The sequence below is a fragment of the Ctenopharyngodon idella genome, chromosome 7 (assembly GCF_019924925.1).
Source record: "Ctenopharyngodon idella isolate HZGC_01 chromosome 7, HZGC01, whole genome shotgun sequence".
Classification (NCBI taxonomy): domain Eukaryota; kingdom Metazoa; phylum Chordata; class Actinopteri; order Cypriniformes; family Xenocyprididae; genus Ctenopharyngodon; species Ctenopharyngodon idella.
The window spans coordinates 42311474-42329711 of record NC_067226.1 but is presented as its reverse complement, the minus strand read 5'-3'; the positions used below and the strand labels follow the sequence as shown (position 1 = coordinate 42329711).

General features: G+C 35.6%; 2 protein-coding genes across 5 annotated transcripts in view; both read right to left on the bottom strand.

The window, feature by feature from the left end:
* The window catches only part of tspan5a (tetraspanin 5a), a 28751-nt gene extending 23038 nt beyond the window's left edge, over nucleotides 1–5713 (bottom strand). The window contains exon 1 of one of the 4 annotated variants that reach the window (XM_051898763.1): nucleotides 5357–5713. In XM_051898763.1, the coding sequence (XP_051754723.1) occupies nucleotides 5357–5440 (84 nt within the window). In that variant the 5' untranslated portion in view covers nucleotides 5441–5713. The remainder of the gene's footprint in view (nucleotides 1–5356) is intronic. The other 3 variants (XM_051898760.1, XM_051898761.1, XM_051898762.1) reach the window with 3 other exon arrangements.
* A 280-nt stretch (nucleotides 5714–5993) lies between these two features.
* LOC127515977 (bone morphogenetic protein 2) lies at nucleotides 5994–15667 on the bottom strand. The gene is made up of 4 exons (XM_051900188.1): nucleotides 15313–15667; nucleotides 10944–11559; nucleotides 7498–7584; nucleotides 5994–7388 (listed from the first exon to the last, which is right to left on the bottom strand). The coding sequence occupies exons 1-4, from the start codon at nucleotides 15587–15589 to the stop codon at nucleotides 7259–7261; spliced, it is 1110 nt and encodes a 369-aa protein (XP_051756148.1). The 5' UTR covers nucleotides 15590–15667; the 3' UTR covers nucleotides 5994–7258.
* Nucleotides 15668–18238: the final 2571 nt, after the last annotated feature.

Below are 18238 nucleotides of genomic sequence, written 5' to 3'. Positions count from 1 at the left end.
TGAATACATCTAATCCATTAGAAGAAAATTACTTTGGGGTTACAAATTTTCCATGTATTCCTCCAAACACAAATGGAAGGTTCTGTTTTGATAAATTCCGTAATGTACGTTTGTGAGAAACAGGAACAATTTACCCCCAAATTCACCTAGTGATTCATTCTTCAATGGACAAATGAAGAAAAAGAGCAATACGTGGGTGGAGACACCTGGACCTGAATGTCAGCTATGCCATTCTACATATATTCATTACTGCTTTCAAATATGAGCACGATGTTTCAGAGGGGTCACGATCTTTAGTTCGACCACCTTGTATATCTTAAGGCCGCAGAGACTTGAAACGCCTCCAGAATTTCATTCACTATTCAAAAAAACATTCTCAGCTACATTTCGCCAAGTTGTTTCAGTCTAAACGGCCCTGTTTGTCTCTCATAAAGCTCAATTTTTTTCATCTACAGAGCACCGACTGTGTGTCGGACTATGCCTCACACAAGGGTTTTTGTGTACGTGAATTACTCAAGACAACAGTACAGTGATTGTGGGTACAGTACTGTAGTTCTCTAAAAAATGAACTCTAACTCAGATGACGTACAATTGTACTACATTGGGGAAAAAAATGGTGTGGGATTTATTTTGAAACAACTTTAACTCAGAAATTGCTAATAAATTTAACAAATATGACAAAGAAACAACAAGTAACATTGAATTAAATGTGAAAGTAGAAAGACTGAAATAGTAGTACTCTAGTAATTTTAGATTTATTTGCAACTTCGAAAATATCTTTTACAGTATAATAATTAATATTTAAAGCACAGTTCTGAAACATAAAAAAAAAAATATTTGTTATTTGTTAAAGGTGACATGAAAACTATTTTCTAAATGAATGTTTTAGATCTCATTACGAACAATTCATCCGTGCAGTTTTTTTTTTTTTTTTTTTTTTTGACCTAATAACATTTTATCAAAATGTCAAACTTAATCTTCCGGTGAAAACATCAGACTTCTCTCTGGTGACTCCACCCACTCAAAATACAATCAACAAACATTTCATAGTGCCAAGTCCCTCCCTGCCCTACATTTTTCTTTTTCGTTAATGCGTTACATTTGGAAATACGTCACAATACGAAAGAAAAATTCTGTTGCTACTTTCGTTTCATTGGGATTTAAAATTTTGATTGAGTAAATTAAGGAATTTTAAAATATAAAAAGATTTTTTATTAATTTGTCAAATGGTTTCTAATAGAGGAAGACCTTAAAAGTGAAGCATGACGGACAATTTAGTTTCTTGGACTTGATTACAAAAGCAGAAGTTGTGTGGCATACAAAGGCTCCATTCATTCCCATCCAACTTTGCATAGCACAATGGAGCAAACCGGAAAAACATGCAGCTATTTCAGCATCACAGGGTGTTGTTTGTGATATTAAAGCTGCGTACACACCCAGTTTTCTATGTCTCTGTAGACTGGAAAAATGCATATTCCTTCTTAGCTGTTTGCGTGTGCTTATTAAGCTTTCTAAATGCAAGTAGTCTGAAAGGCATGACATTAGCATCAGGTTGAAAGAGAATGAAATGATTCACAAATATACCCAGGGCAAACACCCAATATTATGATCACTTTCATCCAGATGCTCCAGTAAAGCTTAAGCATAGTGGTTATCCTGCACTCCCTTTTAGATGGAAAATTATATAAGATTAGTGTAAAAATCATGGCCAACAGTCAATGTAGACCATGGTACTTGCATTATTTTTAATATATATATTCCGTAAATTTATGAAATTTAAGGAAATACAGCAGCAGTAAAGATTTTAAATATAAAACGTAATTTAATAATATTAAAAAAAACATCACAATGAAGACAATACTGCTGTCTACCTTGCATATTGCACAGTAATGATTTATTTTTTTTATTTCTATTTTTCTATTCTATAAAACCTTTGGGCAGTACATAATATTATTTCACCTCATCCACTTGAGGCAAAACATAGCATCATGTAAGCACCCAATCTTTTTACTTCTTGTTCACCATTAGTCATCATGACCAACACACTCTTGAAGGAAATGACATACACCTCAGTGAAATACATCCTGTATAGTATAGCCAGAAAAACATCAGGCAGAAACAAAGGAGTGCTTTGACTTGAGGAACAAGCTAGCGGAGCCTGACTCACTTTCAATTTGTAAATTTATTCAGACAATGTCCTGAAATGACAGCAATATTTTTGCTGAAGTAAAATTGCTATTGCTTTAATTGATATTACACTCTAAAAAACAACCCAAGTTGGGTTAAATATGGACAAACCCAGTGTTTGGGTTGAATGTTTGACCATCCTACTGGGCAGTTTTATTTAACCCAACTATTGTTTAAAAATTACTATATGGCTGGCTTAAAATGAACCCAAAATAGGTTGGAAATTAAAAATCAGACACATAATTACTAGATGCAACAGTAATAATTGAAAGGTGAACATTTATTAATAAGCAATTTAATGTTTATTATTTAATTATTATTATTATTATTTATTAAACTTAATAAATGTTTAATTTATTAAACATATTAATAAATGTTAATTTCCAGCCTATTTTGGGTTCATTTTAAGTGAGCAATATAGTAACTTTTAAACAATAGTTGAGTTAAATAAAACTACCCAGCAGGTTTGATCAAACATTTAACACAATCGCTGGGTTTTTAACCCAACTTGGGTTATTTTTAACCCAGAGTGTATTGTTCTGGAGCACAACTGTATTGTACATGTGTTATCTTTCTGTTTGCAAACACGTGCCTACAAAATCAACTGTACAAGACTATAGTGCACTGGCTATTTTTCATTATGAGTAAAATATTTAAGCTGCGTCACAAAACCCCCAATGTTAGCCCAAACAAAGAATGTGAAAAGAAAAGACAAAAAGCATTACTTAGGTGAGATCATAACAGGAAATTCTGACTCCAGTGTACAGTTTTAGTGTGGTACGTCATGAGCCAACGATAAACATACAGTAGTTAATGTAGCAAGTTCATTGTAAATGAGTTCTGTAAAGTAGCACAGTGAACGCTCAATAATACCGCCCTCGTTATTGAACACCAGAGCTCATGTGAAAGGATGAGCGTCCCAGATAATTAGTAAAAACTAGGTGAAGAGAGAAAAGTGATCCATCTTATGAAAATAAATCTTACTACATTAGGCTATAGGAGTGCTGTAACACGGGTTGAGTTGTAACATCATCAATTTAGCCAATTATAAAAGCCTCCTGAGGTGACAACAAAAGGTGTGTGACTCTTTATAGAACAGAACTTTGGGATAAAAGTGTAGAATTTTATGTTTAGCTCATAGTTTGTATGGGATTCACATTAAATGGGACAGTAGCTTTGTTTCCATTCAAAGTTGCGAATTGAAATTATGTGCAAAATTTGAATATTGCATGAAACATTTGCGAATAAATCAGCGTTTTCATCCCATGTGTTCAAGGGAACAAAATCGACACTTCCTGGGAAATTGGCGCAAAATATATGTAAAAAAAATGGAAGTTGCTGCAATTGGAGAAGCCATGGCACTGTTGCACTGTTGGTTCTTTTATCCAACATAAATGAAAACAATAAACGCCGGCATGATCTCTTGCGGTCGGATGCCTGCCGATTGGGAAAGCAGTCATGTGAGAAACTTCTGGGAGGTCATTATATCAAATAATTTTGATGACAGACTTTGGTTCAGGCATTTCAAAATGACCAAACCAACATTTGAGATACAGTGCAATGCGATTGGTCCACTGGTTGTCCAGTTATCCAATCACATCCACTGGCAAAGTCATGTGAGTTTTTTGTTGCGCATCGAGGGATTTATTCGGTAAATGTTTCCAGCATAGTTTATGGATGTCTTCTTATCCGATTAAAAATGTATCCGCCTCAATTGAGCGCATTTTTAGAATTTATGTGCGTCTTGGCGTTTCCACCCAGCATTTTTATGCGATATCCCAAAATGCGCATAAAAATAGGTGGATGGAATCATAGCTTGTGACCAACATTTGCCACAATTGGCATAAAAGTTTTCAAGGTGGCATTTTATTGGCTACAAAAGTTAGATTACAAAAATTAGTTAGGGCATTTATTTTCTGTAAACATGAACTAAAAATTGAGGTAATAGCCAAAGCAATGGCATTGAATCATCAGACACTGTCATTATTTGTCACTTGATTTACATATCATAAACATATGCATTTTGTCTACAAAAGCCAAGTAACAATTCTGGTTACTCAAGATAAACCTCATCAGATTGCACCCCTAAAAATCCCAGATTTAAAAAAAAAAAAATGACTCTGGATGCACACACTGATTAAAATGTTTTAGACGTTTACCATTTGGAATTTGTCTTATATGTAGACTAGTTGAAATATTTAAAATTAAAGATGGAAAGTTGGGGTGGGGTATATTGAAGATGGCATAATAAATAATTTTGAACAATTACAAAAGCAACAGTTTAGAGATAAATGGTATATTTTGAAATAACAATAACTATATAATTTGAAGCAGACAAACATGGGAATTATGTTAAAACAAAGTTGTAGAGTTATAATATCTTGTCACTCCGGTTAATGCGTTCAATCCAGGATATGGATCCATGTGTTCTTCCATACAGTAACCCAGCAAACAGGGAATGTTCTCAGAACTTTGGCTAAAGTTCTGGCAAGGTTCCCTCAAAGTTATGAAAAAAACCTTATTATAACGTTTGTTCAACGTTATGTTAATGTTCTCAAAACTTTAGCACAAAAACATTACTTATACATAGTTTTTTCCTGAAGCGTTTTAGTTGGATGTTCGTCAATAAATTAACTACTTTTTTCAGAATGCTTAGAGAACATTCAAATGTCACGTTCCTGTTTGCATTATAATAAAATGCAAAATGTAACGTCTGTATAATCAAGAAAAACGTTTTGAACGTTAAGAAAACATTCAGAAATAACGTTTTCAGAACTTAATGAGAACGTATTTTTGTTAGGAAGGTCGATGCACTGCTTCACAGAGAGAAAGCCGATTATCTGTAGTACGCACTTGACTCGGCTGCTGTCATGAACATCTGAGATAAACGGTTGGAAGCGATCGCAAATAAATGAGTTATATCAACACGAAACAGAACCAGGGGCTCCTGCTGCCTGCTCAACATAGAATAGAATCAACATAGAATCGACAAATGATGCCTGTATTGTACAGTACATAACTGGCTTCTCGCATTTCAAACAAAGGAAACGAATTAAGCGACCTGCGCACGAGAGCGAAATACCTATTTATCAGACCCACATTCACAAGCAATGACAACAAACAATGATATATAAACAAAGAAATGATGGTGCAAACACAAAGCTCTTACCCAAAATATTATGTTAAATCCAAATATGAAATATTTAATGCAGCAGCTGACTTCTTGACCCTTGTAATGCTTTCCTGACATCATTGGCTCGTTTTCTCCAGCACGAACTACTGGCTCACATATAAAACGCGAAGCAGGTTCAGTTTGATTATTCCGTTCTGTCCCAGTAATGTTATTATCCGCATAAAAGAAACATAATGCTGACCACCTTCAACAGCGCCTAAATTAGGTACAAAGCCGACTGTCATTTATAAAAAAAACCCGCTGACTTTAACACTGCATATCTCGAAATAACGGCCCCTTCTTCACTGCAATTAGTTTACATAGCTTTTTTTTCACTTGACATGGCTGCTTTTGATTGACAGCACAAGTAACCAATCAGCTGTTGTGCCTCCCCCACCGGGATTCACCTCCCCCCCACAAGCACGCGCATAAGTAGTTTTCGCCAAACTGCGTGCACGTGCAGTGTCGTTCAATTTTCGTAAACTGCATTTTAAACAGTGAAATAATTGCTGTCTGAATGCGGGAGAGACTTCATCAGAGAACACTGAAATATTGTATAAATATTTGCTGTTTTATAAACTAAAATGCGTATGCTTTTCACTATTAGGCTATATTAAATTAGATTATTGTTGTATGTTTTTAAAAGAGACCTGTAATTGTTTTTCTTGATCTGACTTTATTTATTGACTGTATTTGTAGTAGTATTGTCATTTTTGTGAAACTTTATGTGCTGCCATCTTGACCAAGACTCTCTGGAAGAAGATCTCAATTGTATCTTCCTGGTTAAACAAAGGATAAATAAAAAATATTTATATTATATTAGGCCTATATTATATCATCTGTAGGCCTATATGACCATAAAAATCTTATGGAATATAAAGAGGCTTCTACTCACAGTTTACATACAGTATAAAGTGTAACATTTACACTGACTAGAACTTTGTGTTTGAATCTGGAACCAACGGAACTGCTGACAGAAAAATGTGAAAGGAAATTCCAGAACAGATTGTTTGTTTCACATTCTTTCTTGAGATATTGTCCTGAATAAGCATTGGTGGTTTCCAAAGGCATTTCTGTCCAAAAAAATGAGCAAACATATGGTGTTTTTATAATTACTCATTCATAGATATTGTGAAACTCATGACAATCTTCAACATAAGTGAACATTGAAAATAACGTTTTCTTGCTCTATTATGACATCCTGTGGCCAAAAGTGCACCTGCAATGTTCTCATCAAGTAGTTCTCAAAAAACAGGCTAAACAAAATATACTTTGTTCTCTTTCAAAGGCATAAATACCAGAAAAAAAGTATGTGAACCCAGATGCTTTGGCATGAGCTCAAGTTTTGCACCAGACATCCTAAGAATATTGATGAATTGAAACAGTTTTGTAAAGAGAAAATGACCATTGTGAACTTATAAGACATGATATTTGGTGGAGATAGCTGCTGCATCCTGTGTTCTCAATGTTTATACCATTTATACCACTGCTATCTGTTTAAGCAGACCATGCATTTCTATGTTCAAATCAAATATTATGACCAATGCAGAAATTCATGGTAAATCCAAGGGTTCTCATACTTCTTTTTTGTCACCCTTATAGCACACGTACGCCACAGAGACGTCTATTTGATGTCTGCATTTACATCTGCAAGATGTATTTTTTTATTTGCTCATCTGCAATACGTCTCTTATGTTTCCTTTCAGATGTTAAATAAACATTTAGAAAATGTTTTTAAGATGTTTATGATTTAGAGTTTATGCAAAACTGCTTTTTCTAAGAGTTTATCAGATGTTTGTACACAACAGATGTTAAGCGCTCTTTAGCAGACATCTTAGAGACGTACCATATGTTCTCAAATACTTCACAAACGGCAATGTTTGATTTTTGCAGTCCTTTTCATTGAGCATTTGGCTGGCACACACATCTCTCTGCTCTGATATCCTTTAGCTCCTTTATAATAATGTCCGCGGTGTCACTGCTGTACATCACAATCAGAGATGACAGCCCTTGAGGAGTGCAGTTTGATCTAGAAAATATATGAAGACAGTTTATGAAGGTCACACCTGTGTATTCAAAACTGAGACTCACAATTGTCATGCATAACTATAAAAAGCTGCATAAGAGACTGAATGCACCTTTGAAGTAAATCATTTTCTCTGTGGTGCTTTCTTTGTCTCTGAACAGGAATGGATGAGGCAGACATTTCTTTCAAACAGATACCTCTAAAAAGGCAACACAGGAAAGGACATCATTAATTGGTTATTTATCACATACAATGAATACATAATGCAATACATAATTATGCTCAAAATTAGGGCTGTAACCAGACCAGTGTTGAGTAAGAGAAGCTACTATTAAAGTATTTGATACAAAACTTAAGTAGACTAATTAAACAAGCGTTTTTAAAAATTAAAGGGTTAGTTCACCCAAAAATGAAAATAATTACTCACCCTCATGTCGTTCCACACCCGTAAGGCCTTCATTCATCTTCAGAACACAAATTAAGATATTTTTGATTAAATCCGATGGCTCAGTGAGGCCTGCATTCACAGCAAAGACATTTCCTCTCTCAAGATCCATAAAGGTATTAAAAACATATTTAAAATAGTTCATGCGAGTTCAGTAGCTCTACCTTAATATTGTAAAGCGACGAGAATATTTTTGTGCGCCAAAAAAAAACAAAATAACGACTTTTCAACAATATACTGATGGGCCGATTTCAAAACACCGCTTCGAAGCTTTGCGAATCGAATCAGTGACTCGGAGCGCCAAAGTCACGTGATTTCAGCAGTTTAGCCGTTTGATAGGAGATCCGAATCACTGATTCGATTCGTAAAGCTCCGAAGCAGTGTTTTGAAATCGGCCCATCAGTATATTGTTGAAAAGTCGTTATTTTTTTTATTTATTTATTTTTTGCCGCACAAAAAGTATTCTCGTCGCTTTATAATATTAAGGTAGAACTACTGAACTCGCATGAACTGTTTTAAATATGTTTTTAGTATTTTTATTAATCTTGAGAGAGAAAATGTCATTGCTTCGAATGCAGGCCTCACTGAGCCATCGGATTTAATCAAAAATACCTTAATTTGTGTTCCGAAGATGAATGAAGGCCTTACGGGTGTAGAACGACATGAGGGTGAGTAATTAATGACATTGTTTTCATTTTTGGGTGAACTAACCCTTTAACACATAAATATATTGCTACTAGTTACAACAAAACATTTTTACAGTATAACCAAGTCGACAAAATAATTGGCGTACATTGTAGAGGGACTTGATTAGGTGAATCGTATTAAGGCCTAAATGAACCGACAGCACGAATGATTCATTGGAACGAATCGGACTTTCCAAGGGCTACGAGAGTGGAGAGTCCCTTTTACGACCAAGCGATTCACTAGAAAGAATCGGACTTTCCGGGTTACATATGAGGAGGACCGTTTAGAATCAGCTGATTGACCAGAAAGAGTCGGACTGTCCTACAGACCTTTTAGGTGAGCATTAAATATTCTCTCAGTAGCTCGTTGCTTTTACTTTTAAAACAGCTGAACTGTCATTATGCTAAAATGACAACACTGCAATAGACACTGCCTCAACAACACTGCCTTAGACCTTGAGGGGAACCCTTGTGAAAAAAGTAGACTTCACTTTAGCATACTTTTTAAAAGAGTAGCTACTTATAAGCTATAGCCTACTTAAGTGCAAAATTAATACTGCTTTCAGACACTTAATTACATGATATTTACATTTCAATGAAAATGAATTGGTACACATTTATATTAGACCTAAGTGCAAATAGTTGAACTCATAGTTTTTTGACCCACATAAGCAGGACTTGAAGGGTTAATTCACACCAAAAATAAATTTTTCATCATTTAGGCCTACTCACCCTCATGTCGTTCCAAACCCGTAAGACTTTTGTTCATCTTCAACACACAAATGAAGATATTTTAATGAAATCTGAGAGATTTCTGTTCCTCTATTGACAGCCCAAGCAACGTAATTTAGGATTTTATTCACATATAAACACTGCTTAAAGGGTTAGTTCACCCAAAAATGAAAATAATGTAATTTATTACTCACTCTCAATGCGTTCCACACCCGTAAAACCTTTGTCGAATCAGCGTGTCGAATCAGCGTGTCAAATCAGCGGTTCGGATGGCGTGTCAAACCGCCAAACTGATTCATAACGCTCCGAAGCTTCCTGAAGCAGTGTTTTGAAATCCGCCATCACTATATAAGTCGTTATTTTGGTTTTTTTGGTGCACCAAAAATTTTCTCGTCGCTTTATAATATTAATATTGAACCACTGTACTCACATGAACTGATTTAAATATGTTTTCAGTACATTAATGGATCTCGAGAGAGGAAATGTCATTGCTGGCTATGCAAGGCCTCACTGAGCCATCGGATTTCAACAAAAATATCTTAATTTGTGTTCCGAAGATTAACGAAGGTCTTACGGGTGTGGAACGGCATGAGGGTGAGTAATAAATGACATTATTTTCATTTTTGGGTGAACTAACCCTTTAATGAACACAGAGCTTATCAAATATGGTAAACAGAAGCTCAAGCATGCTTGCTTGATGTGTGAGAACCAATGAGGTTCATTCTCATGTGCTAAGCAGCACGTTTGAGCTTCCGCAAAAACCAATGAGGTTTGTTCTCGCGCGTCAAGCATGTATGGTTGAGTTTATGTTCGCTGATCAATGTTTATATGTGAATAAAAGCCTAAATTAAATCTGTTCATCAGATAAAGCGATCATGTCTTTTCAGAACATGTGGATTAAACCGCTCGATTCTTATTGATTAGTTTTACAATCTCTTTATGAACTTTTTGAAGCGACAAAGTGGTAGTTGCGTAGCTGTCAATGGAGGGACAGAAATCTCTCAGAGTTTTGGGTGAACTAATCTTTTAAGTACATCTTTATATAAATGTTATAATTCTATTGCCTTTGAAATATTGAAGTGCACTGCTTAATGTACTGTAAATGTACTTAAATGTCATTTCTGTTGAAACTTTTACATATTTAAATATATTTGATGAACTTGCAATTTAATAGATTTAAAATTTATCAACTTTAAACGTAATATTGAATAACACACTACAGATAAAATTATAACCAATTACTTTTCATTCACTTTAGTATGTTAGTCAACACATTAAAATAAGTGTACATATTTAAAGCAAAGATTAAAACATGATTTAAAATGTATTTTAAAGTAAAACTTATAATTTGACATTATTACAAAGCATACTTTTTAAAAGTGTACGAAAGTGTGTTCAGAAACAATCATTAAAAGTGTATTATCTTTAACACTTAAGTGGCCTTTTATTGCATTTATTATTTTATTATCCGCAAATACAGTTTTTGTTTAAAAAAAAATATACCTTTAAGATTTAAAGTACACTATATGCACGTTAAATACAATTAGGTGTACCTATTTTTCACAAGGGAAATCAATCACTTTCAATATTTAGTTAGCACTGTAATCGATTTCAATGGCACAATCTTAAAATTTTACATATTGTCAAGCCCCCTTACACATAATAGTGATATATTACACACAGACAGGCTCATACCTACAAATACTTATGTTGAAACTGGATGGCTGTAGTATCCATTGACTCAACTTGCTCGTATGAAGGTTGACATGATGTACATACAGCTTGCATGCAGCTACATGCCTCCCATGTCTCAAATGTCTCTCATATTCTGAGCTGACCATGCAGCTCTGCCTGTTCCTGTGCTCTGAACTCACTCCTGAAGCCCTCTGGTGTAGCTCCATTGATTTGCTCCTGTAGACCACTAAGAGCGGCTGGCTGAGAGAGCTGCCATTCAAGCAGTAGAGGCTCTGGGTGAGGGCTTCGTGGAGAACCAAGCTGCCGCTCTCATCCCCAAAGCGAAGCTGGAAGCCCAAGATATCTGAGTGGTGCGGTGGCTGGGTTATTGCAGCTGTCACGTCAAAAACATCATATCCTGTTGGAGGCACCCGGTCCAGACTCAATAAGTGCTCCACAAGAGGGCCACTTATGCTTAGATTATCTCTTCCTGGTGAAAGACTATGTACTGTGACCGTCACACTAAGCGGCTTGTGATGAAGAGTCTTCCTCAGCAGGACCAGCTCTGCAACCCTCATGAAGGGACTCAGCTGGGACATGTTGAACCAGATCCATCCTGCAGTGCCGTACTTTGCATCTTATGTAGAAACAAAAAAAAAAAAAAAAAAAATTTGGGTTGAAAATGTATACCTTTTTTATAATACAATTTGTTAGTTGTGTTTATATAACTGCAAAGATTGTCAAACCTTCTTATGCATCAACATCTCTTCAGGGAAGTGTAAAAATAGGATTAAAATACAGAGAAAAAAATGGTAACATCTGTCTCCCTAATTGTATCCCATAAAACGTATCTTTGACAATCGTGATGACGTATTTAAACATTGTTTCCTTTGGAAATAATTTCTTCATGCCTTAAAATACCTTAAATGTAACTCTACACCCTTGCTTCATTTAATATACATGGAACCATGAATATGGGGGGTGGGGGTGAGTGTAACATAGGGCAGTAAGAGCTGTGTGTGTAAACATCACTCCCCTGGCCTCAAGAGGCACACTTGGGACTGCGGTCTTCGCCTCCCATGCTGGAGACACTGGTTTAAATCCTGCTACGAGTACATAGATAGTATTATGAGAAAGATTGATTAAGCAAGCGTATTACCTACATCTGATATTGTCATAGTTCTGTTCTGTTGGGATGGTGTTTTTGTCTTAGTTTCAATTTCACAGACTTTTAGTTTGTTTTTCTATAGTCACATGCTCTCCTTTGTCTTACTTTCCCGCCAGTCATTAGTTTTGGTCACTGATTAATCGTCACAGCTGCTTATCATTTAGTTCATTATCTCTGTCTATTTAAAGGTGCCCTAGAATTGACATTTTACAAGATGTATATAAGTCTAAGGTGTCCCAAGAATGTGTCTGTGAAGTTTCAGCTCAAAATACCATGTTTTAACTGCCTATTTTGGGGTGGAATTAAAAATGCTCTGATTTGGGGTGTGTACATCTTTAAATGCTTGTGCTCCCTGCCCCCAAGCTCACGACTCCATTAAACACTGCATAAACAATACTGAAGTTCACAATATAACTCTCAAAATGGATCTTTACAAACTGTTCGTGATGCAGCATATCAGATCACGTAAGTATGGCATGTATTTTGTGGATGTTTGCTAACATTTGATTCTGAATTAGTTTGATAGTGCTGCACGGCTAACAGGGCTAAAGCTACACACACTCATAAGAATGCAGATGCGTTTATGAATTATACAGACTACAAGCATTTTCGGGTTAAAAATGAAAATAACGACATGGCTCTGGTCTGGTCACGCTGATTCATTATGCTCCGAAGCTTCCTGAAGCAGTGTTTTGAAATCGGCCATCACTAAATAATTCATTATTTTGTTTTTTTTTGGCGCACCAAAAATATTCTTGTCGCTTTATAATATTAATATTGAACCACTGTACTCATATGAACTGATTTAAATATGTTTTTAGTACCTTTATGGATCTTGAGAGAGGAAATGTCATTGCTCCCTATGTAGGCCTCACGGAGCCATCGGATTTAAACAAAAATATCTCAATTTGTGTTCCGAAGATGAACGAAGGTCTTACAGGTGTGGAACGGCATGAGGGTGAGTAATAAATGACAGAATTTTCATTTTTGGGTGAACTAACCCTTTAAACTCGTCTCCGTGTGGACGGGCCCTAAGTTCCTCTGTTTGTATGTATCTCTCATTGTGCGGTATTGTTTGAGCGTAGCACACTGTCTTGCATCATTTGGATTGTTATTTGCCTACCTTCTAAGTTCTTTAATAAATCCTGTTTTATTTTCTAACCATCTTCATCTTCTTCAGATCAGCGTTACAGATATAGTATTTATTCTTCAGGTCAATCTTATATTCAAAATAAAAAAGTTTTGTCTGATAAGGAAAGCGATATCTTTGACTTAGTATCCTTTCAACAGTTAAGGGGATTTCACATGACAGCGCTAATCAATGTATTTGTCAGTTGCGTCTTATAAGGTGTTGTTTAAAGTAAAAATAATTTCATTGTTTACAACCTTGTTTCAGTCCCTTTCAATATAAAAGTCTGTGCTACTACTTTGCTATATATATATATATATATATATATATATATATATATATATACACACAGGTGCTGGTCATATAATTAGAATATCATCAAAAAGTTGATTTATTTCACTAATTCCATTCAAAAAGTGAAACTTGTATATTATATTCATTCATTACACACAGACTGATATATTTCAAATGTTTATTTCTTTTAATTTTGATGATTATAACTAACAACTAAGGAAAATCCCAAATTCAGTATCTCAGAAAATTAGAATATTGTGAAAAGGTTCAATATTGAAGACACCTGGTGCCACACTCTAATCAGCTAATTAACTCAAAACACCTGCAACGGCCTTTAAATGGTCTCTCGGTCTAGTTCTGTAGGCAACACAATTATGGGGAAGACTGCTGACTTGACAGTTGTCCAAAAGACGACCATTGACACCTTGCACAAGCAAGGCAAGACACAAAAGGTCATTGCAAAAGAGGCTGGCTGTTCACAGAGCTCTGTGTCCAAGCACATTAATAGAGAGGCGAAGGGAAGGAAAAGATATGGTAGAAAAAAGGGTACAATAGGGATAACTGCACCCTGGAGAGGACTGTGAAACAAAACCCATTCAAAAATGTGGGGGAGATTCACAAAGAGTGGACTGCAGCTGGAGTCAGTGCTTCAAGAACCACTACGCACAGACGTATCCAAGACATGGGTTTCAGCTGTCGCATTCCTTGTGTCAAGCCACTCTTGAACAACAGACAGCGTCAGAAGCGTCTAAAGACAAAAAGGACTGGACTGCTGCTGAGTGGTCCAAAGTTATGTTCTCTGATGAAAGTAAATTTTGCATTTCCTTTGGAAATCAGGGTCCCAGAGTCTGGAGGAAGAGCGGAGAGGCACACTATCCACGTTGCTTGAGGTCCAGTGTAAAGTTTCCACAGTCAGTGATGGTTTGGTGTGCCATGTCATGCTGGTGTTGGTCCACTGTGTTTTCTGAGGTCCAAGGTCAACGCAGCCGTATACCAGGAAGTTTTAGAGCACTTCATGCTTCCTGCTGCTGACCAACTTTATGGAGATGCAGATTTCATTTTCCAACAGGACTTGGCACCTGCACACAGTGCCAAAGCTACCAGTACCTGGTTAAGGACCATGGTATCCCTGTTCTTAATTGGCCAGCAAACTCGCCTGACCTTAACCCCATACAAAATCTATGGGATATTGTGAAGAGGAAGATGCGATATGCCAGACCCAACAATGCAGAAGAACTGAAGGCCACTATCAGAGCAACCTGGGCTCTTATAACACCTGAGCAGTGCCACAGACTGATCGACTCCATGCCACGCCGCATTGCTGCAGTAATTCAGGCAAAAGGAGCCCCAACTAAGTATTGAGTGCTGTACATGCTCATACTTTTCATGTTCATACTTTTCAGTTGGCCAAGATTTCTAAAAATCCTTTCTTTGTATTGGTCTTAAGTAATATTCTAATTTTCTGAGATACTGAATTTGGGATTTTCCTTAGTTGTCAGTTATAATCATCAAAATTAAAAGAAATAAACATTTGAAATATATCAGTCTGTGTGTAATGAATGAATATAATATACAAGTTTCACTTTTTGAATGGAATTAGTGAAATAAATCAACTTTTTGATGATATTCTAATTATATGACCAGCACCTGTATATATATATATATATATATATATATATATATATATATACATATATACATATATATGTATATATATATATATATACATACATAATTTTAATATTTAGTGAAAATTTTTTAATAGTTTATTCCAAATAAAAATATATGTTCTACTTTACCTTCAATGCTCCGGAAACTCTGCACAAGAGTTCCATCTGAACCACTCAAGTCTCTTGCCTGTGTGTCCAAGGACTGGTAAACATGCTTCATGTAGGGGTGTGGCTTTGCTTGCTGAGGTGCTGACAGTTTATTTATGTGCAGCATCTCCAAAATAGCTTTGCTCAGGTCTCTATCCTCCGGTTCCTCCCCCTCACCTTCCATTAACACCAAACCGTGAATCTCTCCTAGTTCTAAAAGACCAATTAGGAAGCATAAAAATGATGCTGAAAACCTCATTCTGCAAAAAAAGAAAGAACTGACTGATTCACTGAAGAAAGCCGAACCCTGATTCTCCAACACAGCTTGTTCAGGAAACAGTGGGCACAGCAGATCCTCGCTCACTCATTAGTGGGTGGGTAGGATTCAAAGCCCATGCAACCAACAGTCAAACACTGAAAAAAGCAATTACTGCTTTCCCACAGAAAACCCAGGAATGTCACACTCCATTTGACAGGCATTGTGCTCTCAGTTTTCGTGGAAGTGCTGCAAAGTGAACAGGCTTGTTTTGGTTTGAGGCTTCAGTTCCTTTCACTTACTTGAATCAAGGGCTCTTTTCAACTAGTTGCTCTTTGTCAGTGTAAGCGGATAGTGCTCGTCCCATCTATGTTCATTAACTTTTGCATTCTTGGCACAAACAAAGTATCAAGTGCAAGCTCTTCATTGTTACATTGAGATTCATTTTGAAAGTTGTGGGTAATAATTTATTTATAATTTATAATTTCATGGCTGTTATTTTTAAAAACATATGGATGGATTATTATTTAATTAAAGAGTTAGTTCACCCAAATATGAAAATTCTGTCATTAATTACTCACCCTTGTGTCGTTCCACATCCGTAAGACCTTCATTTATCTTTGCATGCATTTTGTGTTCACGCGAGAGCTGACGTGTGAATGTGCTTTGGATAATATTATTTTGTAAATAAAGTAGTAAATTTAGTTTTTTTGCACAAACAAAGCACTCATGTCGCTTCATAATATTGAGGTTAAACCACATGGAGTACTTATGAAATAAGATGTCTGTACTACCTTTCTGGACCTTGAATGTGTAAATTGCGTTGCTCCCAATTAAGGGACTGAAAGCTCTCAGATTTCATCAAAAATATCTTCATTGTGCTCCGAAGATGAAAGAAAGTCTTACGGATGTGTAACGACACGACGGTGAGTAATTAATGACAGAATTTTCATTTTTGGGTGAACTAACCCTTTAATGGCAGAAAATAGAATATAAATTTTGACTCACTATAATTATTGAGAGATTGACCACAAAGGTCTTTTTGACAAGATTTTTGGTACAAATGGCACCATTTTCTGAGATTCCTGAGAATGACCTTACATTACAAGAAAAAAATCTGTAGAAAAATGGATAATGTCCTGGCTGGAAATTACCAGTACCTTTTTCATCAATTTTACGAAGATTTCCTTCCACCCTAAAACACAACACAATGCAATTCATAATTCAAAACATGGATAAATCACATGTGAAGAATCAGTTAGGAAAATTCCTTCATATGAACATGGTACATGACTGTATTTTTACAGACTTCTTCTTACAGTGTACACTTGATACTTAAATAGTTGATATACATGCAAAAAAGTTCTTACTCAGTATTTTTGTCTTGTTTTCCAGTACAAATATCTAAACATTCTTAAATCAAGATACATTTACTTGAGAAGCAAAATGACTTTCTTGTTTACTGAAATATTGATCAAAATTAAGTGAGTTTATGCTTAAAACAGGAACAAAATATGCCGGTGAGGTAAGAAAAATAATCTTGTTTTCTCTTTGAATTAAGTTTGTTTTTCTGACCCCACTAATATTTTTTCTTATTTTATCTTGTAATTTTACTTCCCAAGTAAATGTATCTTGATTTAAGAATTTTTAGACATTTGTAATGGAAAACAGGACAAAAATACTTAGGAAGAGAACTCTTTTTTGCAGTGTAAGATTTAAATCTAGACTCTGCTAGGCTCCATAACATTAGATCGGAAGTGAAGATACTGTAAACAACTGAAGTGGCTTCAATCATATCCTGCTGTTTGAATTTTGCTTATTTATATACTCTTTTTATGAAAAGAATCACATTTCTTGACTTTGGAAACATGCTATTGAGGTTCTCCACATGAAATGGTTGACTTTTCCCACAAACTTCAATTAATGAGACTTAGGAGTGATTAGTTTAGTTCTTATGTATTCAAAACTGTGCAGTCATGGTCACTTGACTGAAAGGAAACGGAGAAAAGTGTTTGTTGACTTTTTTCCTGTCTTTTCACACTCACTATGGCAATAACCACAGATTAATGGTGTTGGGAGGCTTTGAAACCTTGATAATTATTTTAAAATTATTATATTTCTTTCTGACCCTTTGCCTCCTCATAGACTGTAGTTGCAAACATCCAAATGTAATTGATGTAGTTTAACACAAAGAGAGTGTTTTACAACTGAAAAGCAGATAGTCGCCTACTTGTCAGTATATAAGGGGAACCTGGACTCACTTCTTGAAACAATTTCAAGAGAAAAGTGTTGATAATCGTACATGTGAAGTCTGTGAGGAGGTCCGGTTAAACAACTTACCGCTGTTCTGTCTATTTAGTCTTCAGAGCTATTATGCTATTCAGAGCTACAGTAACTGCTGCAAGCTACTGTGAACACACAGAGAAGGAATGTTTTAGTAAAGGATCTCTGAGACTATACACTTAGATGAGAGATTAACATTGATTGTAAAGTCAAAGGCCACAGTGCAGAAGACACTGATGGTTATTGTGTGACAATGTCATTTGGACATTGTTCTACTAGAATTAAATTAGTCTTGTTATATCTTGATGTTAATAAATAACCAACTGCAGTGGGACCCAAAATGAACAGGATTTGTGAGACTCTAAAATC

Coding starts and splice junctions, on each gene's coding strand:
- LOC127515977 (XM_051900188.1), bottom strand. CDS start 15,589: ATGAGGTTTTCAGCATCATTTTTATGCTTCCTAATTGGTCTTTTAGAA. Junction 11,560..15,312: donor GAGTTTCCGGAGCATTGAAG/GTAAAGTAGAAC, acceptor TTTCTACATAAG/ATGCAAAGTACGGCACTGCA. Junction 7,389..7,497: donor GAAAATGATTTACTTCAAAG/GTGCATTCAGTC, acceptor TATATTTTCTAG/ATCAAACTGCACTCCTCAAG.